A 24,547-nucleotide genomic window follows, 5' to 3' on the forward strand; every position below is an offset into this window, starting at 1 on the left:
GCCTGGTTCGGTCTGTCCTTGGCCTCTTTCTTACTGCACTGACAATAATTAGCCCGACTGCAGTAATGGCTAACAGGACACAGTGCAAGGGAAACTTCTTGTGGCATATCATGTATTAAAAAGCAGATATTTTTGCCCTGTTTGTTTGCAGAAGAAGACTCCTGAAAATGTGCATCCATGGGCCTTATTCACTAGAGGATTGGGTAGCTTTTTGTTAGCTTCGGGATAAATGCATCCCAAACAGTGCTCCAGAGCAAACGGCGTCTCTGCACATTTTTTTAGGCCATTATACAATCATTTGAGAAACAGCCTAATGATATACAAATTATTGTCTTTGCAAGAAGCTTCTAATTTACAAACGCCAGTGTTAACAGCCATAGGCAGTTGGGTCATTTTCACACCTGATGGTTCGGGGGGACTCAGCTGGGTTTGTGACTCACTTTGCAACATTGCTGCGCTTTCATGTGGTTTGGTTTGTTTTCACATTGCAATTGGTCAAATGAGCCAAATTATCTGGATAACATCAAGCAGCTACGTGTTTGTGGCGCTGAACTCCCAAACAAAGAGCAATGAAGAAGTCATTTTTTTTAAACCACAAAAACAATGAAGCAACTCAAATTTTTTGCTGTCTCTGGATTTTTGCTTTTGCTTTGGTGCCATTATGAGCAGCAAGTGAGGCTTTCACATCACTCCAAACAAACAGGACTATCTGGGAAAACGGACCACAGTTCATTTAAAGCGGACCAAACAGCTCTGGTGTGAATGTGACCTTAGACAGGAGCAATAGCCATCTGTGCACAAACTTTCCACCAGTGATCAGGAAAGCTATTTTGTCTCCATATGACTCATAAAAAAGATCTGTAAATAAAGTCTTTTAATACTACTTTGACATTGCTAACTGTTAATATAACCAGGGCTTCAATCAGCCCAGGGCTTCTCATCCACATCTATGGAGACAGCCTGACAAAGATGTTTTGTTCTTTAAGTTGTTCTTGCACCCTCTATTCAGGGTGGATGCCTTTTTTCAAAGTGACTGAAATTGTGACCTGTGTCGCAGTTTTCAAGGTTGGCCTCACCACTTGATCAAGTTTTTCTACCCCCTCTGCTCATCATCTTTATTTGGCTAAAGTAGTGCTCTATCAGTATGAGAGCTCAGCTCTGCACAGAGTAAAGGTGCAGACAGCTTCACTCTACATTCAGATGCAAAACAAGAACTGTCTGCATGGAGCAGGACAACTTTTTTTGCATGTTTGCTCATGAATATCATAAATGCTGTATGTTGGAAATTTGACCCTGAAATTTGACAGCTGAGAGAGCAGGAGGAAATGGCACTGCATTTGGAGCTACTACCAGCCACATCCATTCAGGCATTTAGAGTGCAGCCTTGACTTTTTGCTAGTGTCAGCACCTTTGCAAATAACTTGGTATGCTTCCTTTTTACATGCATGTTTCTAACATTGACCCACTCTGTAAAGTTGTATTACAATAGAAATATTACTTACTTTACTAAGTCTGTTTTGCTGTCCCTAAAGCTCAAACCATATAATAAAGATGGAAGGAAGTTCTTCATGTCAGCCCTCTGTGAGGAAGCAGTTGTCTGTAATTATCGCTGCTTTTCATCCTTCGCAGCAAACACAACAAATAAGTGCTCTTGTGTGACCTGGCAACATGTTTCAGGGAAACCTGTTTTGTGTAACCTTGTTTGTTTTTGTTCTTGTGATCACATGACCCAAACCCCTCACTCTTTCTTTTCTGTCTCGTCTCCTCCCCCATCTTTTTCATGGTGCATCAAGTGCATTTGAAGTTACAATGTGGAAGCCATTAGCCGCAAATCCCAACAAATATAATAACAGGGCGATTAGCTCCCTCTCAGCGATCTTATGCTGGTTTTTCTTTTCTCTCTCCCATTGGTGGGGTGGTAGCACCCTGTGAGCGCAGGGCTTGGTCAAGGGCGAGTCTTCTTCTACTCTTTCCCGGACTTTTTCTATTTGTAGATGTGCACGCATTTTATTGAAAGGTTTTTTCCCCCTCTTCTCTCCATCTTTCATGCGGTGGTGGTTCTGTTTCCCATCACGGCTCATGATGAAACCACAAGAAAGTGCAGAGTTGTGTGACGAGAGAGCAACAGTTGCTTGGTGACAAGAAAATGGGTGTGAGGTGGGGGCTGGGCGTGTTTTGTAAAGCCCAAAATGGGAATGATCCCATCAGTAGGAGAGCTCTTCATTTTCACCAGGACAAGGATAAAATGCTTATATTTACACTGCTTCAATTCAAGATGGGCCTTTTCTCTTAGGTTTGATAGATGTGTGGCCATCTGCAGGGCTTTTAAATGGACCATTCATCTTTACGATGGCTTCACTTATCTTTGAGTCCTTGCAGATCTGGTACTTCCCATTCCCACCACAAGCAAATGGTGCCCCGAAACCACATGGAGCACCCCCTGTCTTCCACCCGCTGGCAATATGCTGCCATATTTACCATCTCATCCTGGAAAGCTAACTTGGCCGCAGCAGGGTGGAATGATTGCCAGCAGCAGCTCATTCCAAGCAGACCATGTGCAGACAAGCTCTCCTCCATCCAGAAATTTCAGTAAAGTTTCCTAAAGGAGGAGAGGAGACATTTACAAAGTCATTTGGCTCTTTCTTTTTGATACAGTGTGTTGAGCAGTGCTGCATGCAGCCAAGTTCAGTCATTTTAATACCCAGCCTTTTGAGAGGGAGAAGATATTTGAAGGACGTGAGCTCATTGGGGATGCAGTCGGCTGGCCTGTCCCCGCCTGATGTTATCCTCTTTGACTGGAGAAGCAACAGTCCTGATTGCTTTTGGAGAGCAGTGACTCATGATTGTGCTTCTGCTACTGCCAAACTCTCTATAGCAGTGTTTTCCTTCTCTGTCTTTCAGTTACAGTCGCTGCTGGCATCCAGAGAAATGAAAACTCATCATCTAAACTCCCTGTTCCGAGTATATATCATAATGCAAAAAACAGATCCAAATACCATTACATCTATCAAACTGTACCAGAATAGCTGACACACATTTTATGCACCAGAACTAGGGCTCCACTATTTAATTCAACAATTCAAATCATCATCATAAAAGACTTGATTCACTTGATGTGCCAGTCGAACTTCAATTCAATTCAATCCAGTTTTATTTTTATAACATATTTCACACAAATGAAACCTCAGTGTGCCTTATAGAAGATAAAAAGACATAATAAATGAGCTTGGACATACCTTGCAGCAATCTGTACAACATTCACTTGCATTAACTAATGTTGGGGTCTCAAATCCATGCACAATTCTGCATGCAAAGCTAAACTAACAGGTAAAGCGTTGAGAGAAAAGCAGTGTTTTAAGGCACTTCTGAAAGAACTGTTTCAGCAGACAGCTTGCCCCAGAGGACAGCCCTGTCATGACTAAATGCACCTTCACCAATGTAATTTTAGGTACACTGAGGAGGCCCAAGCCTGATGATCTGAGGGGTCTGACTGGACGTTAGTCAGTGAGAAGGTCAGGGGTATTGGGATGCCATACCATACCACTTTGTTTATAGATAGAAAAAAAGATTTTGAAACTGATTCCGTACTGAACTGGAAGCCAATGAAGATTCTTTAGTACAGGTGTTCTGTTTTCTTTGTCTCTGCTCTGGCTGCAGTGTTTTGGATGAGCTGCAAGCTTCCTCTTGACTTTTTAGGAATTCTAACAAAGAGGGTGCTACAGTAATCCAGCCTGCTGGATATTAATGCATGAACCAACTTTTCGGAGTCAGATTGTGGCAGGAAATACCCAAGTTTAGAAATGTTTTTAAGGTGGTAGGATGCTTTTTTTTGTAGTAGCGGCTATGTGATTTTGGAAGTTGTGATTAGAACCAATGATGACACCAAGACTTCTGATGTGCTCACTGTGCTGAAGGGGATGATGATATGGAGATGAACTCTTTCTTCTGTATTTGTGAGCCTACAGTCAAGTTTCTATTTGTCTTTGCTTAGTTGTAAAAATGAGACATCCGTTTGCTAATTTCAACAATGCATTTTACTAGATTATGTACAGGACTCATCAAACATATATGTGAGTATCGTCGGCATAGATATGGTAAGAACACCACAAAGGTAGTCTCAAAATGATTTCAGTGTTCATGATCATGTTCATACTAGGAGATTAATTATCCATAGAGGAAAAACAATTCCTTATTTTTCATGGTATACAAAGCTTTTGATGTTATTTTGGTCTCTGACAGCAGCACTGTAGTCCAGCCTCAGCCTCCAAACCCTATGTGTGAAAAGATTTTGCACTTTTTGGGTAATTTGTTAGTCTCTCTAAATATTTATAGTCTTAGTTGCATAATAACTGATTTTGTTTTCCTCTTTTTGAGCAGCGTGTCACATTTTCTTTTGTATCCTTGTTCTTTTTCCTTAACATACATCTTTTATGGGTCTGATCCAGTGTTAATTTTGTCGACTGAAACTGTGACTAAAAATGTTCAACGACAGCCTTTTTTTCCAAGACAAAAACTAGACTAAGACTAACAAGAATAGATCTTTGATGACAAAAACTGACAAAACTAAGTTTAGTTTTTGTCAAGATGACTAAAACTAGACTAAAATGTAATGTAGTTTTCGTCAGACATTCAAAATCTGTTTTATTTCTCCACTGTGGGTAAATCTGTCAAAAAACAATGTAGCTGTAGCTATTCTGTCTCTCAGCAGTAGAAAGCAGGGACCCCAGGTTTGGCAGAGTGCATAGAACACACTACCATGACTTGGGACCAGATTCAGGCAAGAAAATAAATGCTTGGACTAAAAGTAGGACTTTTTATGGACTAAAACTAGAATAAAATGTTTTGAGTTTTCGTTGACTAAAACTAAAAAGGATAGAAAGGACTAAAATGTGACTAAAACTAAAAAGGATAAGAAAGGACCAAAATGTGACTAAAACTAAAAAGGATAAGAAAGGACCAAAATGTGACTAAAACTAAAATGCATTTCATTTAAAGACTTCGACTAAGACTAAAATTAAAAATAGCTGCCAAAATAAACACTGGCCTGATCCAGACTGTGGAGGGAGCATTTTTAAAGAACATGCTATGCACACTTACCTCCTCAGGTGTGTAACACAGATTGACTTTGGGACTGTGTAGTCTGACACAGGTTGGTCACAATACCAGATTTTTCACTTTTGTGGATTCTAGTTAAAAGCAAACAAAATTGCTACCTGTGTTAACACTACTGTAACACTTATACAAGTCCTAGACATTCAGTATTTGGTAATTTAATGTTTATAATTGCAAAAATACAAGCAAATCCCTGCACACTGTCACTATGACATGTTCAGACATAGCAGCTTTTGGCAGAAATATGACTGAAGATCTGATATTCTAAAGCTTTGGTACCATCAACCATTCAAATGTAATATGGTTTAAATACTCTTGAAAGTGAAAACTAAGGTGGTAGCAAAAAATCATGTTTTTGCATCCTCAGTTTGATATAGAAGTCCTGTGTTGAATCAATTGTCCAGTCTTTATGTTACATTCCTAAATCTGATTCATCTAACAAATTTATCTGTCAGCAGCTATCTAATCATTACACTACTTTAATTTCAATGTTATCTCCAGAGAAGATATGACCCATGGTGGTAATCTTCACATTCAATAATTAAGACCTTCTAAAGATGCATTATTGTCTTTTCTCTGGGTGTCTCTCTGGCTGTAACTTGTTTCCTCCACCTCCCTCATCAATGCTTCCTCTAAGGGTATCCAGATCATGACCCCTGTTGTCACACCATTAAGCTGTTTTTCTAATTTTATGGAGTCGTGTTCAGCCTCAGCCTCTCTCGGGTAGATTTATGATCCAGTGGTTGATATCCTTGCATGCCGAGCTAGTATTAATTTGCCAGGAGAGAGGAACGCCATTTACAGACAAAAGAGTGGCATCATGATTGCAGGAATCTGACACCCTGCAGCTCCTTGCTGCTGTTGAATTCCTGTCAGCTTGACGATGAATGTTGATAAGCTTGACTGCACAACACAGTCGAAACAACTTTGATTAAAAGCAACTTTGGCTGAGACTCTGAGAACAGCCGGGGCCTCTGATTTACTATAAAATTAAGTGGTAGAAGTATTTCTGTGGTGGCTGCAAGGGTCCTGGAGTGCTTGTTTGTGTGCAAGCTAATTGCTGTAAATATGGCAGAGCATGGTACAAAGTATTGAAAGCTAACTGAAAACAAATTAAACTTTCACAATGCTTATTTCTTGTTTTCAGGCCATACAGTTCTTCAATCATAAACTTTTAAAGTTTTTTTTTTAACTCTCACGGATGTCATGTGGGTCTTCTGAACCTGAGAAATGGTATCTAAAGGTTGCCATCTAAAGGTTGACCCGGCAACTTACTCCGGAAGGTACATTTAAATTCAGTGAGGCTAAAAGATCCCCAAAGAAATGGGAGCCTGTGTAGAAGTTTAGAGAAGAGAAGAGAAGAGTGTAAACACCGGACTCCAAAGAGAATGACTGAGAGAGTTGCAGAGCACAGCTGGCTCACTGAGGGGTGTAATGACTGTCATATTGCAATGCATTAGCTCATACTTAGCCCAGACAGCTTGACTCGATGAAAGAGGCCGGTCATTGGCTAACCACGTCCATAGCAACAAGATCTTATGGAGACACGCCAAACAAGCGAGTATTGTGTTTTTTTCCTTACTAAAGTTTGACTGACAGGCATGGTGTGGAATTCCTGTCATACTTTTATGCAGCTTCATAGCCTTTTAAAAAGCTGTTCCTGAAAGTCATGTTTTTCTGTTCAAAATATTGTTTTTCTTTGTTAATTTTCTTTTTATAACAGAGAATCAGGCTGGGGATAGCAGCTGGACCTAATCCAATATCATGGCAACCAGACTTCCATAAATTTGCTCGTACAAAAAAATGAACCGGTCAGGCTATGTTCACTGAAAGGTTGTCACGATACCAAAATTTTGAACTTTGATACAATACCAGAAAAAACAGGATACCTGTTTCAATACCATAGCAAAAAGCCAAAGATGGATCATTTAGTATTTCTTAAATTAATAACCAGCAGTGCTGATATAGGAAAAGTAACAGAACGCATGTGAACACTTCACTAGTAAATAGACTTGTTACTATTCTTTAAAGAATCCTCGTTTATAATAATGATAATTTACTTTTTTCATTCAAAACATTTCTTTATGATTGAATATTTTCAGAAATGTGGGTCGTGATTGGTCGATAAGGTGGTAGTGGTGGGTCCTGACTCCATGCTAGTTGAGAAACGCTGCTGTAGACCACCCGCCCCCTCTGTCACAGGGTTAATGAACAAGGCTTCAATTCCACAGCAGCACCACAGCGTGTCACAGCGTGCATCTTGAATAACTTCAGCATCGGTAACATTATTAACAAACATGAAGCTAACAAGCCAGGTAGTTCCCTCAGGCAAAATAACCCTGAAGGTTGTAAGATGTTTGAAGTTAATTGGGATTTTTTTTTTCATTTTTTATCAACATAACTTGCCATTTGCATGTCAGTTATGTCTGTCCATCAGATGTTTAGCCAGATTATTAGTGTTTATCCCATTGTTGTAACTACTTTGAGGCATCTTTTGCACGACAGCTTTTGCAAGTCTGTCGCATTTTCTTCTGCACTTGTTTCATACACAAATATTGCCACAAAACACTCCTGTTTTCTTTATCTACTAGTATTATTTCTAAAGTCAGACTTGTATTTTATTAGCTTGTTTCTTATTGATAAATGTTTAATCCATCTTTCTGCATGAATCTCTGAACTCAGTCACATGACACTGACGCAGCAGAGCAGCAGAGAGAGGACTAGATGATCTCCTTCTCTATCATTCATCTTTGCAGCCCTGGATTGAATAATCTGATCCTAGATCGTTTTTTTTTTTTTTTTACTTGCAGTACTATTGAACGTAAAAATAAATGGTATTGTATCATTTTGTATCATTGAAATATCGCTTTTTTTGACAACCTTAGTTCAGTGGGAGACTACTGAGTGTGATTTGGTTTTCCAGTCACTCGTTTGTGAAGCTTTTTAGCCTTTGCATCTTTGGACAGGACAGTTGATAGAGTCAGACATTTGGGAGGAGAGTGATTTGGAATGCCATGCAGCAAAGGACTGGGTGTCAGAGTCAGGCCAATGGCTGCTGCTTAGCTGACTGAGCCTCTGCACATGTGGGGCATATGCTCTAACCACTAAGCCAAACTGGCATCTGTAGAGTTGTGTTTTTGTACAATAATCAGCGAGGACACGCCTGCAGAAACACTGCTAGAGTTCAGGAATTTTGATCCAGACCCAATAGTGATGTCAAGTCTCGATCATGTGACCTTCGTGTGTTTGTAGCATTGTGTATGGTGTGAAGCTTCTGAAGTCCAACATCCTCATTCAGTGAAATAAAGAGCTGTGATTATATTTTGTGCAAAAAGGAATTCATGTAAAAGAATTTTTGCAAACAGTGTGACTGTTGTCAGAGACGATTGAATCAAATCAATCAAAGTGGCCAAAGATTGACTGAGAAATAAGTGAAATGTAAAGATGCCAGAATACACCAGCAGTACATTTTTATTGTTCTATGTTGAAGAATCTGTTTTTGTCTGTTTACACTACGGGAATCCCCTGCTCCATCAACCGTCATAGTAACCATGAGCACCTGCAGTACATGAGTAATCATAACAGCCATAATAAATTGATATTTTGCATGCTAATGCAATCATAAGAAATGTTCAGTTCTAGCTGTTAAAAATCCCCTGACATGAGCCCCCTGAGGTTCAAGTGATCATGAGTGGGAGCTCATCACGCTCCCATCAGCCATTGTTTATTTGACTTCCCTCTCTCAGGGAAGAAAAGCCTTCCACTCTCCATTGTTTTGCCTTGGGAACCCATCGCTCTCTCTTTCTCTCTCTCACTCCCTCTCTCTAACTCTTCCATATGGTTGTCATACATTTCCTGGAAATTCAAGCCATGTTTGCTTTTGTTGTGTATCTGTGGGGCAAGCTTTTTCAGTACACCCCTGCATTGACATTAATTGAAACAATACTGTGATTGATCTTGCTTTAACATGCTTGGCCAGAGCTTAAATGAGTAGAGCCTGGGCAAGAAACATAATTATTCCAAATTTCCACGCTCATGCCAAACGCATTACAACATTTTAATAGCACGAGGGTGTTTCACTGAATCCAGATTCCCTGTAAAGGAGATCACATGTGTGGCTGCTTTCACACGCCTGTGTAAAAGCGGGCACCAAGCTCATGATTTTCATCTTAATGGATGTTTTATTCATTTATGCAGAGGCAAGTAAAATCCCTCATATGCTCGATGTCATGTCTCCCTTTCAGAGTGTTACACTGCAAATGGAGAGGACTACAGGGGTTTCCAGAACCAGACCAGCCTGCATGGGGGGAAACCCTGCCTCTTCTGGAACGAGACTTTCCAGCACCCTTACAACACCCTCAAGTACCCCAATGGAGAGGGGGGTTTAGGTAGACATAACTACTGCAGGTGAGTCCTTTCTCATGATTTGCAGGTTTACTGATAATAAATCTCATGAAAAGGTGTCAAAAGCATCAAGGGTTCACTAAGATTAACAGACTATGATCATCTCGTCAGATTTTTTTTACCCTATTATTTATTTTATAGATCAATCATAGTCAATAGAATTTGGCTCTTTTGATGGAAAAAAAAACATAAAAAACAATCTCATAAATGTCAAAGTAAAAACAAATTTCTACCAAGTTATGTCAATTTAATAAACATATGCAATCTAAAATAAGTGACTGCATAAATATTTACCCCCTTCAAGTCAGTATTCTGTAGATGCACCTTTAGCAGACTGAATAAAATTGTCCTCTAGATTTTCCTTTATTTTTCCTATATGCTTCATTTGTGAGAAAACTGAAAAAATGATGAGAAACAGAAGTATCAGGAGGCTAAAACATGTCTTTGTTCAGTATCATACTAATCAATTCATGATCTCTGTGATTCAGCTCATAACTTTATAAGGGGAAATTTCACATTTTGGAAAACAGGCTTTTTGCTTTCTTGCCAAGAGTTTGATGAGTAGATTAGGACCACCTTCATGTCTGTGTGCAATATGAAGCTACCAAGAGCAGGCTAACTTAGGATTGCACAAAGGCAGAAAAGAAGGAAGTAGAAGAAAATAATCGTAACTACTTCTATTCAAAAGACAATAAATTGTAATGTGATTTGGTTAAGTCTTGAGTTACTAGGACAAGGGAGAAGGAACAGTGTTAACAATGACACATTATTTCTCTCTAGAATGTAAATATGACGCAGAAATTTAATTTATGTATAATTTAGATAGATTTTGTTTCACAAAGGCTAACAAATATAAAATGCCAACTCCACCTTAAATTAAGGACTGAAAGTAAATGAGAATACAGAAAATAAAGGCTGTGACACAATTTTCTAGTGGAGACAAGTTTAAGATTAAATCAGTAAAAAAAAAAATTATCTTCAGGTCAGATGATGAAAAAACAAAAAACTGTAATTGTCCAATCAAGGGATAAAGCCTCTTCATTTGCCTTAAAATTAACAAGATTGCTGCATTTAACTTCAACATGTCACAATTTTTTCTCCTGGGGATCATCCCCCAAGGTTTGGGCTCCCCCAGTCTCCTAGATCCTGATGGAAATGCTGTATAGCTTTTGTTTGCTGGTTTTGTTCTTTACACATTAAAGTGAACCTGACACACCAGATAGACTGATTCACATAGCTATAGCATTGGATCTGGCATTGGATCTATTTCACATCTCTCTGGATAACACCCCATAGACAGTGTTTGTGAAGAGCAGAACCTTTAAAGATATTTTTACATTGACACCGTGTCGATAAGAGAAACAAAACCTTTTGATGTAGTAGATAGGCGCTGCAGCACACTGTCAGTGGAGCCAGTTGGTTAAACTTTGCTGAAACCATTGAGGAGAAGAACAAAAACACGCAAGACAAGCTTTTAGTGCATTTATTTGCTCTTCTTTTGATCAGAAAATGCTCTCCAGTGCTCATGAAACTGCTGCTATACCTATTGTGGACATGATTGCAGTTGCTTCAACTTAACCATGCTTTCAGCTATTGCCTGGCTCTCCTTAAATGACACTGACTGGTCTGCTCATTCTCTGACTGGCAACAGGCATGCCAGCTTGAAGCTTTACTAGATAGATCTGCTAAATCAGTGGTTCCCAAACTTTTCACAGCCCATACCCCTTCAGACATTTGACCCCCTGCCATGTACCCCCTACTCTCACGCACTTATAGCAGCTAGAAAAAGAAATGTGTCTGTAAGCCTGCTGCCACCCCCACCTCCCACTTTTAGCATGCATAACATACAAATAAAATCTCGTAAAGTGAATTATTTCTCACAAAATAGATTTATTTACCAGTATTGAAAGTGACAGAGCAATTTGCTTAACACTAGAGGGTAACCTATGCGATTTTCTGGCAATGTGAGCAGGCACCTCAGACTGTAGGCCTATGTCTATTTATACGCCAATTTCAAAGTGTAATCAGGTTTTTTCAAATTATGTTTGTTTTTTTTGTTTTTTTTTCGCATACCCCCTACATCACTTCACGTACCCCTGGGTGTAAAAGTACCCCAGTTTGGCTAAATGACAGACCTGGAATCTGGCCAATCCATCTTCTTTGTCAGGTTACATGCAAGTATGATTTTTGATGACAACAACAAGAAAAAAAACATCCTGCTTCTTTTAAATGTCTCACTTCTGGAGAATCTCTGTTTTATAAACATCTGTTATCACAGTTAATAACTTTATTTGACACCTTGCCTCAGCGGCATAAAATGATAACATACAGCCTTGTCACTTTTGGTTTCAGGTGTCAGTCATTATTTCAGTCTGTTTAATACACAGTAGAAAACTCCTGATAGGAGCTTTAAATGTCTTTGTAATGCTATGTTACACCTTTTACTCAAGGCTAGGAGCTATGAAGCTCTTGAGCAAAAATGTTGATGATAGTATGTTGTCAGTGTTTAAAATGCTCTGTCTTAAGGAACCATGTAACTCTATTTATGATTAGCTGAATGAAGTGGGTTGTTAGTTTAAGCTCTCGCTACACTGGAGCATTACAACAGATCTGTCTTGTTTATATCAAAAGGTAATCTGCTTCTGGCCTGGAAATGCAGCAAATTCACAGCACAGTCCTAAACAGTGGCTCAGTGTCCACTGACAGTCTTTTCAGCTCTTTCCTTTTATGCTCATGGCATGTGCAGTTAATGCTATTGATGTAAAAATGCTTTGAGTGGAACCTTTGAAACCCATCTCTCTGAGACAGACCAATGTTTGACAGAGCTTTGAGCTTCCTAGACAAAGCATTTGACTCCATTAATAATTTAGAGTTAGGTCTTTGGTGTTTTGTAGAGGGTTTGCGCTCAGGGGACCTGCTCAGACATTCCCCCTGAATATTTAATCAGTGGTCCCCAAACTGAATGTTTAGCCCTGTCATTGTGAGGAGGCAAATGCACTTGAAGAGTTTGTATAAGCAAATCTCCATCCCTCATCCGTGCAATGTGAGGGGACACGGTGGCTTTGGGCATCTGCAAAACCCTTTGTATCCACCAAGCACACTCCAAGCATGACTCTCAGTTTTGTCTGTACGATTGTCAAACTTGTGTATTTGCTGGAAATGCAGCCGCAGTTCAAATCCACAAAGACATCCAGAACAGTGGCTTGGGACAGTTCGCCAATCCATAAGAAACAGAAACCTCCCTCCCATTTTTCTCCCTCTCCTCATCCCAAAGCCTCTGAAACATTCCCTAAGCCATGGTTGTAAACTCATAATGCAGCAATGCTTTGAAGTGGCACTGCTCGATTTTGTTTTTCCTTGAACTGGATGGGACTTTGGAAGATTTACAAGGAGGATACAGGCAGATGATGGAGGAAGGCTTTCCCTACACATTAGGAATGTATCATGTTCAACAAGCGGTTCAACATGGACGTATCCAGTGTTTGGATTTGGCTGTTTTCTTGGCAGCGGATGCAGTTAGCAGCTTTTCCAACTCACTGACAGCTTGTAGCTTTGTTTCTTCCTGACAGAGGGATTTGTGTCACTTTGGGCTGCAGCTACAACTTCTCCCAGTCTCTCTGTCAGACACCCTCCTTGTGCAAAGTCACCCATCAGCAGGGCTGAGGAGACTGGCCACTTCATTGTGAAAAGATCAGGGGTGGTATTTATGGCATGTCTGCACAGGGTCAAGTATTTGAGCATGTGTCCAACAGTGAGTATGCACATGTTGTAAACACTATGAGCCTGCAGAGGAAATCCTGCTGCAAAAAAAGATCTAGTTTTGATCATGGAGGGCTGACTTGCTGTGTTGCTCAATTTGGATTGCAAATATCTTTATTTACATGATGTGCATCTTGAAATTCAAATTTTGTTTCCCACATTTTCTAACCACCTCTAGCCTCCAGTCTTCCTTTCATCTCCTTAGCTTGTTCATCTTTCATCAGAGGCTTACATTATTGCAGACATTGCTTAACTCCACATTGGGGGGTAATATTTCGACAAAAGGGGTTGGTAGCAGAATGCAGAATGAGTGCAAGAACAAGGAGTTAAATAGGAGAGCCAGGGCAGTTTTGGCATGTCTGACTCGAGGCAAATTGTGATTTTCCAAGATGAGAGCCTAGGCCAGGACACAGGTGGATAATGCAAAGCTGGGAATCACTGTGTGTCTTAACTTTAATGCATGGCTCTGAGCGCATATCAGATGTTGAGAGGCATAGAAGAAGAGGATTACATACTCACTTCTTGTCCCGTCTGTGGTGTTTTCCAAGTGGAGATTTAGTCGAGAGGGCACCACAGTGGTGCTGCAGAAAGAGCCATAACAACCCTCACATTTCATCTTTATAGCCTGCTATAAAATACTCCAGTGAAAAAAGGGGAAAAACTGGGCAGAGGGGAAATGTCACATTGTTTCCCTGCAGAAAAAAAGGACCACAAGGCCTCAGGAGAAGGACAGCAGCTCTGGTGTCTAAGCTGAGACTTACTGAGACTCAATTTAACAGCAAATATCACTTAAGAGAATTAATTCTACCATAAGGCAGAAATAAATCATCTGCCCTGAATTTTGGCAGAGAGGTTGATTTGCATTTTTTGGGGGTGTTTTACACAAAAGGAAGACACTTTTTAACTTCTCAAGTACTTCTTTGACCTCCTCTTAACACTTTATAACTTTCATAAGAGGAACATCAAACAAATCAATGTGCTGATTAATGTTTCCTTTATAGTTCCTTTCAATTAACTCTTCCTACAGGCTCATATTGGACCCTTTCCCCCCAGTGCATTAGTATGAGGGTGTGAAGTGCATGATGGTTCAGTGGGTGGTTCAATAGCTTTGCGAGCCATTTCCTAGCTATTTATATGCAGGTGTGTATGTGTAGTGTACAATTTATGAGAGTCCACTATAGCTTCTAATGCGTTCCCCTTACATAGACGAGATAATGGAAATGCCAGAGTGAATAGTGTTCCTCAAGTTGATTGCAATTGAATCTCCATGGCATTGGGTACAAATCTGGTATCAGGCAAACTGCAGGCAAGTTTTCAGCAGTTTGATGGAAGGTATTACATCCCATTATGCTGCCTGGTGTAATAGAAGTTAATAGAAGTTGAAATTAACTCAGTAATGTTACATTTTTTATTTATTTGTTTTATTTAACCTGGATTTATTCCCATTGAGATACAAAAATCTCTTTTACAAGTCCTGCTTAGGACCTGCTTGTTGCTTAGGGTCCGTTAACACAAGTCAAAACACTTGAATGCATGCGTTTATCTGCGGTTTTACTTGCTGTCAATTTCTGAGATTTTTGCCACACTTCTGCCCTGTCCTGTATTGGTTGGTGAACATAGAATTATCAGGATGATAATAGGATTGCATTTTTTTTTTATTTTGATGAAACCACTTGTTAACTGACATCTTGTTACCTCCGCCAAGGAGGTTATGTGATTGGTAGGGTTTGTTAGTTCATTTGTTTGTTTGTCAGCAACATAACTCAAAAAGTGTGGCAAGCAGTTTTAACATTTAAAAGTTAAGTTTGACTATCCGGAATTAAAATTGTAGATATCAACAATGTCTTACTGATTAGTCGTAATTACTTTTTGAATAGGCGGAATTTTAATTCAAGATATCTGTAATTTAATTTTGACTGGGCGAAATTGAATTACAGATATCTGCAATGACGTCACCGAAAATGTCATTCAACTCGTCACACATCTCAAATGACAATTACAGATATCTGTAATTCAGTTTCACCTAGGCAGAATGTGAATTAGAGATATCTCTAACGTCATTAATGACATCATCAATAACACTGCTCTAGTTTAGATATCCAGAAATACACCATTTCCCCTCCCCACCATAATCAAACAAGAAGTGGGTTTATTTCCTTATTTCTATGAATGGAGGAAGAAAGAAGCAGTCATGGCGTTGGCTTACACAGGTAGGCCTACAATGTGACGTGTATGGCAAGCAGATTTCCATAGATTTGATGATTTGAACAACAAGCCGCTCTGCTCCAGCCCAAAGTGGGAGGTGGGCAAAATTTGTCATAATTACAGATATCTACAACATCATTTTGCCTTGTCAAAATTCTAATTCAAGATATCTCTAATTACATTTTGACTAGGCAGAATTACATTTACAGATATCTCCAATTTCGAATATCTGTAATCAAAATTCATTTCAAGATATCTATAATTCCATAGTAGATATCTACAGTTCCATTTTGACTAGTCGTAATTCCATTTACAGATATCTACAATTTAATTTCGCGTAGTCAAAATTTAATTTAAGATAACCAAAAAGGGACATGTAGATATCTTGAATTGTATAAAATTGATGTGATTTAAAGATATCTGTAATTATTATTTTTTTTATTTTGTTTATTGAATTTTCTTAGTTTATACAGTAAATAAAATATTACATACATTGGCAATGACCCAATAAGTCAACAAGTATGCACAATAACCAACAAATCAAACCAGGACCAAACAAACAGCTCAGGTGGATCCAGTTATACACAAAGATACAGGCAGTTATCCAATATGCCTACAACAGGTCACAATCCAGGCTCAAGAAGCTCTCCTACAATAATAGCAGAGAGATCAGGTCCAATATAATTCAAATAAGGCTGCCAGACTTTGTAAAAGTGGTCTTTCTTTGCATGTAACATGTTTGTAAGATATTCAAGAGGGACCAGTTCAAACACAGGTCTACTCCATCCTTTAACAGTAGGGCTCTTACTCTTAACATCTGACTTGGAAGACCCAAAATCAAAGACATGGCATCCAACTCAAAATTTTTATGAAATATTTTCCCTATTTCAAAAAGTATTTCTGACCAATACTTCTGCACATTACCACATGACCATAAACAGTGAGTCAGAGTGCCTATTTCTGTTTTACATTTAACACACAGAGGGGAAAGCGATGGATTAAAGGAATGCCTGCGTCTGGGAGATATATGAGTTCGATGTATAATTCTGAATTGGATTGACTTTGTTCGTGAGCATATTGAAATCTTTTTAGCATATTTCAAAATACTATCCCATGTCTCATCATCAATAGTCACTGATAATTCCCTCTCCCATACACCCTTAACCCTCTGCGTGCCAATAGGTGAGATATCACAAATTACCTTGTAGAGAGAGCTCAAAGACACTTTCTCTGGATGCTGTAGTAACATTTTCTCAATTACAGATACTTCAGGGTGTTCTATAAGAGTAGTACTCTGGGTAATATAATGCCTTAGCTGTAAGAAACGGAAAAAATCCTGTTGTGAGAGCTGGTGTGCATTTATTAATTGTTCAAATGACATCAGACCATTGTTCTGAAATAAGTCTCCTAATATACTTATATTTTTGTCACATCAATGCTGAAAACCAGAATCCAGTATGCCTGGCAAGAAGTCTGGGTTGTCTATTATAGGAGTAAACATTGAAGTTAACTTAGACCCTCCCTCTAGGTGCTGCACTAACCTCCACACCTTCAAAGCATTAAGTATTATTGGATTAGAACAATTATCTGTAATATTCTTAAAACTCTTAAAGAATAGCATGTTCTGCAATTTACATTTAGATAAGGATGATTCAATATCCAGCCAGATACAAGAAGATTTGTTCTTTATCCATTCAGATATAAATTTCAAGTGAGTAGACAATTGGTAAATTTTAATGTTCGGCAAATCCAAACCACCCATTGAACTTGGTAGTTGCAAAACAGCCAATTTGATTCTTGGTCTACGCTTGCTCCAAATAAAAGAGCTCAGCCAGCTGTTCAAATCCTTTAGAACCCTTTTTGAGAGCAATACAGGAATCATTTGAATGGGATAAAGCAGTCTGGGCAATGCAATCATCTTTATCAAGGCTACACGTCCCAGCCAAGAAACAGGAAGGGAGTTCCGATTTTCTAAATCTTGTCTTATTTTATCGAGTAAAGGAACAAAATTAGGATATCTGTAATTTTAATTCTGCCTAGTCAAAATGTAATTAGAGATATCTTGAATTAGAATTACAGATATCTACAATTCATTTGCAGATATCTGTAATTCACATTGTGGATATCCGAAATGACGTTGTAGATATCTGTAATGAGAAACCCCATACACATGAATGGCAAAAGTGACATAATTTCGCCTAGTCAAATGAAGTTGTAGATATCTGTAATGACAATTGTGGATAGGCAGAATGTATTTATGGATATCTGAAATGTTCTTTTTGACCAGGCAAAATTGAATTACAGATATCTACAGTGTTAATTCTGGAAAGCCAAACTTAACTTTTAAATGTTAAAACCGCTTGCCATAAAAATGTCATGGATGGATTTTGATTAAATTTTCAGGAAATGTCAGTATTGGCATAAGGAAGAACTGATTAGATTTTGGGATTGATCCAGATCACTGTCTTGATCCAGGAATTTTTTTAAAGGATTCTTAACTATTGGGGCATAGGGCTAATGGTTATGCAATCCTGCATCAACTGTACAGATGAAAACGTATGGTTCCCACTAAATAAGAGGGAAAGTCAGATGTTTAAGGACAGACCAAAACATCAAAAATATGTTAATGTAAAATGTTTAAAGATTAGACATAATGCTTGAAAATGTGGTTGTTCAGTTTTTTTTTCAGTCTGAATCTTTAAGTGGGTGGGGGTCCACCAAATGAATAATTTCTTTTTAGGGGATGCTCACTCTCCCACATTTTGAAAACCCTGATCTAGGCAGATTTACACATGTGCCATATTCCTTCCATTTCTTAATGATGGATTTAAACTCCAGGGGATGTTCAGCGCCTTGGAAATTTTTTGTAACCATCCCCTGAATTATACTTTTCAATAACCTTTTCTCCGAGTTGCTTGGGGTGATCTTTTGTCTTCATGGTGTAATGGTAGCCAGGAATACTGATTAACCAGTGACTGGACCTTCCAGACACAGGTGTCTTTACACTGTTTTCACTTGAGACACATTCATTGCACTCAGGTGATCTGCATTTCACTAATAGTGAGACTACTAGCACCAATTGGCTGAACCTCTGTTGAATTAGGTCAGTCACTTTAAAGGGGAGAAGATTTATGCACCTATTTTACCTTATATATTTTTGTTAAATCCACATTACTTCGTGGAAATTACTTTTCAATTTGAAATGAAATGGTTGTTGTGGTTTTTGTTTTTCAAAAAAGCCCATTTATATTGACCATGATTGATTTATAAAATCAATGAAATGGTAAAATAACCAAGGGAGTGAATATTTTTTTTATAGCCACTGTACATCCAGTATAATTTCACAGATGCATGAAGGTTCAGACACTGGCTTCTTAAATGCTGGGCAGATAAACCCAAAATTACATGTAAGTGAGAAGTAGTTGGTTTTTGTTGACAGTAAATTTGGTGATGTGCACATTTAAGGGGCTTAGTGATGTGATGGTGACATTGTAATATCATAACCTCATATTCAGGACAAGTGGACCATGGGAGAACAATAAACAGAAGACTGCACATATCATCACACACCCAACACAGCAGTCTTTGTCAATACATGCATTCATGCAGCGCAGCAGCAGGCAGCAGTTTGCATGCTAAATCATCCAAGTCAATTAAACAGTCTTCTCCCAGGCAGTAAATAGCCAGGCTCTGATCTGCTGTTGACCTCAAATCCCAAACCAGACAACCTCTCAGCACCACTTTCCAATCAGCGTTTCTGCTCCCTCCAACCCTGCCAGATGAAGGGCTTTCATCTTTTTTTGCACTCTTTTAACTAAACTAAAGTTTCTCCACAATCTGACACTAATCATGAATAACACCTAGAAGCATCTCATTTCTAGCTTTAACACAAACACTTTGATGTGATTATTTTAACATTTTTATATGTCCTTTCACGGTGCCAGGCATTTTAAAGATGTTCGTAAATTTCCCGATTAAGGTACATGGAAAAATGGCTATTACAGGAAACCTTTTGAACAGCAGCCAGCCCTGAGCAGCTGCTTTTCCTCCATGTTCAGATGGAAGCTGCTCTTGCCTTCAATAGCAGGAATCGGAGCGCCTGTGAGGCAAAACCCAATGTGGCTCTAATTGGCTCTGTACCCAAGTGTGTGGCTCACTCGGAGAAAAATGAGTCAATCAGCGTAATTGTGCCAATTAAGTGTCCAAACATCTTCTGTGATCTACCTCTGGGTATAGAAGTGTTTCAACAAGCTCTCCGACTTAGAGCTATCTCTGACGCACACGGATGTGAAAGCAGCTCCCACTGAAACAACCATAAACACAGTCAATCACACATGCAGCAGAAACTTTTATCTCTTCGAGGATGGAAGTCTTTCTCTGCTGCCGGGTTAAACAAATGGATTTCCATCCGTCGAAGTCAGCTCTTATCTGCACTGTGACACCTGAGCTAATCTGACTCTTGGCTTTCCAACTTCTGTTCCCTCCCTACCTCCACTCAGATACCCAAACGCATTCACTGACACCTCAGGGCAGGATTGATTGTGTTTCTCTGTCATGTGGGCTAGCCTGTTCACCTCAGTCCTGTGGATAGTGTTCCCATGCTACTGCTAAAAGGGCGTGTGCAGGTGTTTGTGTGTCTCTTTGAGTGATTCTGAGCGAGGTTAGCGAGGGACACCACATCATTTACTGATCAAAGCTGCTGGTGGGTCGTACTTGCTATGGGTGTTCCTCTGAGGATATTTAGTTAATGATGATGGTTGTAATTCATGTCTGCCTCCTTAGGGGGTGATTAAAAAGTGCAGTAAATTACATAAGTGGCTATAGATGGCTTCTTGGGAGTCTTATTTCAAATAGGGGCTATTATACTTTGACACGCATGGAAAGGAGAAGGGGAAAAAGGAGAGAAAAAGATAAATAATCCAGTATTTTAATGTTTGGACAAAGTTTTTGCTCCTCTTGTTCCAACTGTAGCCTCAGGCTAAACAAACAGGTGTTTGCCTATAATCTAGGTGGAGCAACAAACAGATGATATGGTTTTGAAATCCTCTGGAAAACAAGGTTAGTTTGTTGTTGACATGGGTAAATTTCAGGTTCAGGGAACTTTTGGGTTGTTTTGATAGTGCAATCATAGATAAAGAAGGAAGAAAAGTGCGAGGAAATGAACCATTCCTTCACACTCTGCTGAAAAAGTCACAGGGATAAGAGTTTTTAAAAGCATTCAGGCAGTTAAACTTTACTTCAACCCTCTGGAAAAGTCTTTATAGGGACATCTTTGTCAATACCTCATTCTGAGTGTGAAAAGAGAGGAGGAAACTCTGGATAGTGTTTTTGATAGAAGAAGAAAAGAAATGGAAACGCCCTTCACAACTTCGCTCACAAAAGGCGAAACGGGATAGTGCAGCGCCCCGGGGCTTTGTCAAGACGCTACAATGAGGTGTGTCAAATAGCGAAGACAGAAAAGGTCTCTGGCAACTAGAGTCATTACTGAAAGAAAAAATAGCTATGTCATCTTGGATGTCTTTTTTTTGGTTGACAGGGTGTGTGTTTTTCCTGAAACAGAGCTTAAAGAGCTGAAACGACACCAATGTGAGCTCCAACCACATTCTTGCTGCTCTTATTTCAGTTATTAGTAGTTAAGAGTCGTGATTCATCGATGGCAGTGATTACCCTGGAGATGTAGGGCCAGCACAAAGCTCTCTGTTGCTTCCATCTTCAGTTCCACCGCTCATCTTTTTTGTTACTGGAAAGCCAACGCCTGTCAGTTGTTTTATGATGGGTTCAAAGGACCTCGATGTGGTTCATAGAGGCCGCAGCTTCAGACAGCAGCTTTGCCCCATCATCCATACATTTTTTTTTCAGGGTTGTGTCTGGCCCCAAACAAAGAGCACCTCCCCCATGACCTCCACCTCTCTGTTGATCTGGCCCTTGACTGACATGGACAGCAAAGCCTTGAGAGAGCAGAGGAAGAGGCTAAACCAACATGCATTAAGGGGTACTGCTGGAATGACTGGCACAGACAAGATAATCTACTGGAGTTGCAATGAACATTTAGCCCTCTGTTTTCAGTCTTTCTTTGAGTTGTTTTGGCCCGACATTTTTAATATTGACCATTTTCTTCCTTCATCTTTCTCCACCTCATCACCTCACCACCATCACACCCCCAGTGTTATTCACAGTGGACTTTATTTGTGGATATAATATGCATCCGTCCTTTGTGTCTTTTTCTAAACTTGAATGCCTCCCAAAAAATTTGAAGAAGCCATATTTGGGGGACTAGAGGGTGTATTTGAATGATCAGGGTATCACACTGTTCAGCCTCCTGGGAAAGTTTACCAAGGGTGCTGGTGAACAGACTCTGGCTGACTGTCAAAACCTCCGTTCAGGTGGACCAATGTGATTTTGTCCTGGCCATTGGACACTGGACCACCTCTTAACCCTAGCAGGACTTCTTGAGGGAGCATGAGTTTGCTTATCCACTCTATATAGGTTTTGTGGACTTGGACAAAGCTTACGATCATGTACCTAGGGGGGTCATGTGTTGGGTACTGAGGGTATATGGGGTCCTGGGGCTGCTGCAGCGAGCCATCAGGCCCCTGTATGACCAAAATGAGAGTTGTATCCACATTCTCACCACAGTGTCGGACACGTTCCCAGTGCGTGTTGGCCTCCGCCAGAGTTGCCCCCTATCTCTGATTTATGATTTTCATGGACAGGATCTCGAGATCCAAGCATGGGATGCAGGGTTCCTGTCTCGAGGTCCGCAGAATTCCATCTCTGCTTTTTACAGATGATGTGGCTCTGTTGCCGTCCTCTACTGGAGACCTCCAGCAGACATTGGGATGGTTTTTAGCAAAGTGGTTAGGATGAGGGTCAGCACATCCAAGTCTGAGGCTATGGTTTTCTGCTAGAAAACGGTGGATTGTTCCCTCCAGGAGGGGAGTGAGTCTCTGCCATAGGTGAAGGAGTTCAAGTGTCTTGGGGTCTTGTTCAGGAGTGAGCATAAAAGAGTGTGAGATTGACAGGCAGATTGGTGCAACATCAGCGTTACTCAAGGTGTTGTGCTGGATCGTTGTGGTGAAGAGGAACTAAGCTAAAAGGCAAAGCCCTCCATTTACCTGTCGATCTACCTCCCAACCCTCACCCATGGTCTTGAACTCTGTAATGACTGAGATCTCTATAATAAGATCGCAGCCAGTTGATTTGGTTCAGGCATCTGATCAGGATGCCTCCAGGGCACCTCCCTGTAGAGGTCTTCTGGGTGCATCCAGCTGAGAGGAGACCTCAGGGAAGACCCAGAATACGCTGGGGGGGATTATACTATATCCTGTCTAGTCTTGAAACACCTCAGGATCCCCCAGAAGGAGTTGGAAAGTGTTGCTGGGGAGAGGGATGTTTGGGTTGACTTTCTTAGCCCGCTACCATCACGACCCAGCCCAGGATAAGTGGAAAAGATGGACGAATGGATATTTTGTTCCTATTTCCCCTTAAAATAACATTTTGTGTAATGTAAGGCTGAATAAGGAACAAAGAAAGTTGATCCAACTGTGTAAACTGCAAAACTCAAATCAAAGCAAAGGTTTTTGGCTAGTGTCTAGTCAGTGATATCTCGTGACATATATTAAAGCCTACATACACATGACGAGTCCAGAGATGAGCCTTTAATCATTCCCAAATAAGGGCGCGAATTGCATACAATAAGTAAGAAAAAAAATTGAACAAAAGGGTAAGGACACTGTTTCTTGTAAAGTTGCTCGGAATGATATGTCTCTGTATAAATTACTAAGTACCGAAAGTTTGAAACCTTCATTTCAAAGTGAAGTATTGGTAGATATTTTAATGTTCATAGGAAATGCATGCCTTATTTTTTTGTGTTTTAAGTCACAAAATAAGGTGTTTATCTGGATTTGTCGGGTAAATGTGGCTTGATACTTATTTAATAAGACAATTTTGACCCAAAGACATTCAAATAACTTGTCGCCAAATAAATCACAGACAGGGTTGGAGACCTAACTCAAACCTTCACATTTTGGAGTTGGAACCGTGATAATAAACCATTTTTGATTTGGAGAAAAAACAAAATAATTATATTTGATCACACAAGCTGATTTACACTTTGAGTTGGTATGACATTAAAACATCTCTGGTTATATTAGTAGATGTGTTGTCTGTTTTGTTGAAATCAAAAATACTATGATGCACATTTTCTCACATGGACAGAAAAAAATGAGAGACTGCACGTCTTTTTATGTAGCTCTGACTTGCGCCAAAATAATTATCAGTTTTGGGATCAAGAATATGTGTTACTTTCAGCAGAGTGCCTTAATATAGTGAAAAAGACACATTATTAGTCTGTATGTACCTCTGCTATATACTCATGCTCAACTTTGACCCTTCAACATCTGTAGGAACCCTGACGGGGACGTCCAGCCGTGGTGCTATATTGCCGATCATGAAGACGGGATCTATTGGAGATACTGTGACATCCCTACATGCCAGAGTAAGAGATCCCTTCTCTATCTTTCTCTCTCTCTCTGCTCTGCCCTTCTATGCCCTTGAGGGCACATCATGGGCAAAAAATACAAGTCATTTCCAGACTTCTGCTCATCTGCTTGCCTGCTATGAATAGCTTTTATAGAATGTATGGCTCATAAACAGCTATTATCATCTAAAATATGCCTCTAATTGCCTTCCGTCACTCCTCCCCCTGCCATGCCTGGGCCTGCCCCTACTTTAATACGAGCTGTCAGTCACTCTCTGAGTGTGTGTGTGTGTGTGTGTTTGTGAGTTCAAGTTTCCCCTTTGGCTTTGTAGCTTGTTTAGACATGTTTTTTTGTGTAAGTGATTTTGCACATCTACCTGTTTGTGGGTGTTTTTGTATGTTTTGCTCCCTCATGTCTGTGTGTCCCTGTCCGGTCATTCCTAGTTGAATGTTTGATAGGTTGCTTATGTTGGGAGATGTTGTGCTTCTGTGTCTATTCTACTGGTTTGGCACACATTTGAAAAGAGATGCCTGTCTTTAATCCCGTTACTATCATTCTCTCCACCTTTTTAATCGCTGCTGTAAAAA

The 24,547-nt window shown here is 39.8% G+C and overlaps 1 protein-coding gene across 2 annotated transcripts in view; it reads left to right on the forward strand.

Moving 5' to 3' along the window:
- The window catches only part of kremen1 (kringle containing transmembrane protein 1), a 94,637-nt gene that overhangs the window by 24,779 nt on the left and 45,311 nt on the right, over positions 1-24,547 (forward strand). For both annotated transcript variants that reach the window (XM_041786748.1, XM_041786749.1), the window contains exons 2-3: positions 9,357-9,519; positions 23,886-23,977. In XM_041786748.1, the coding sequence (XP_041642682.1) occupies positions 9,357-9,519; positions 23,886-23,977 (255 nt within the window). The remainder of the gene's footprint in view (positions 1-9,356; positions 9,520-23,885; positions 23,978-24,547) is intronic.

The sequence above is a fragment of the Cheilinus undulatus genome, linkage group 5 (genome assembly GCF_018320785.1).
Source record: "Cheilinus undulatus linkage group 5, ASM1832078v1, whole genome shotgun sequence".
NCBI lineage: Eukaryota > Metazoa > Chordata > Actinopteri > Labriformes > Labridae > Cheilinus > Cheilinus undulatus.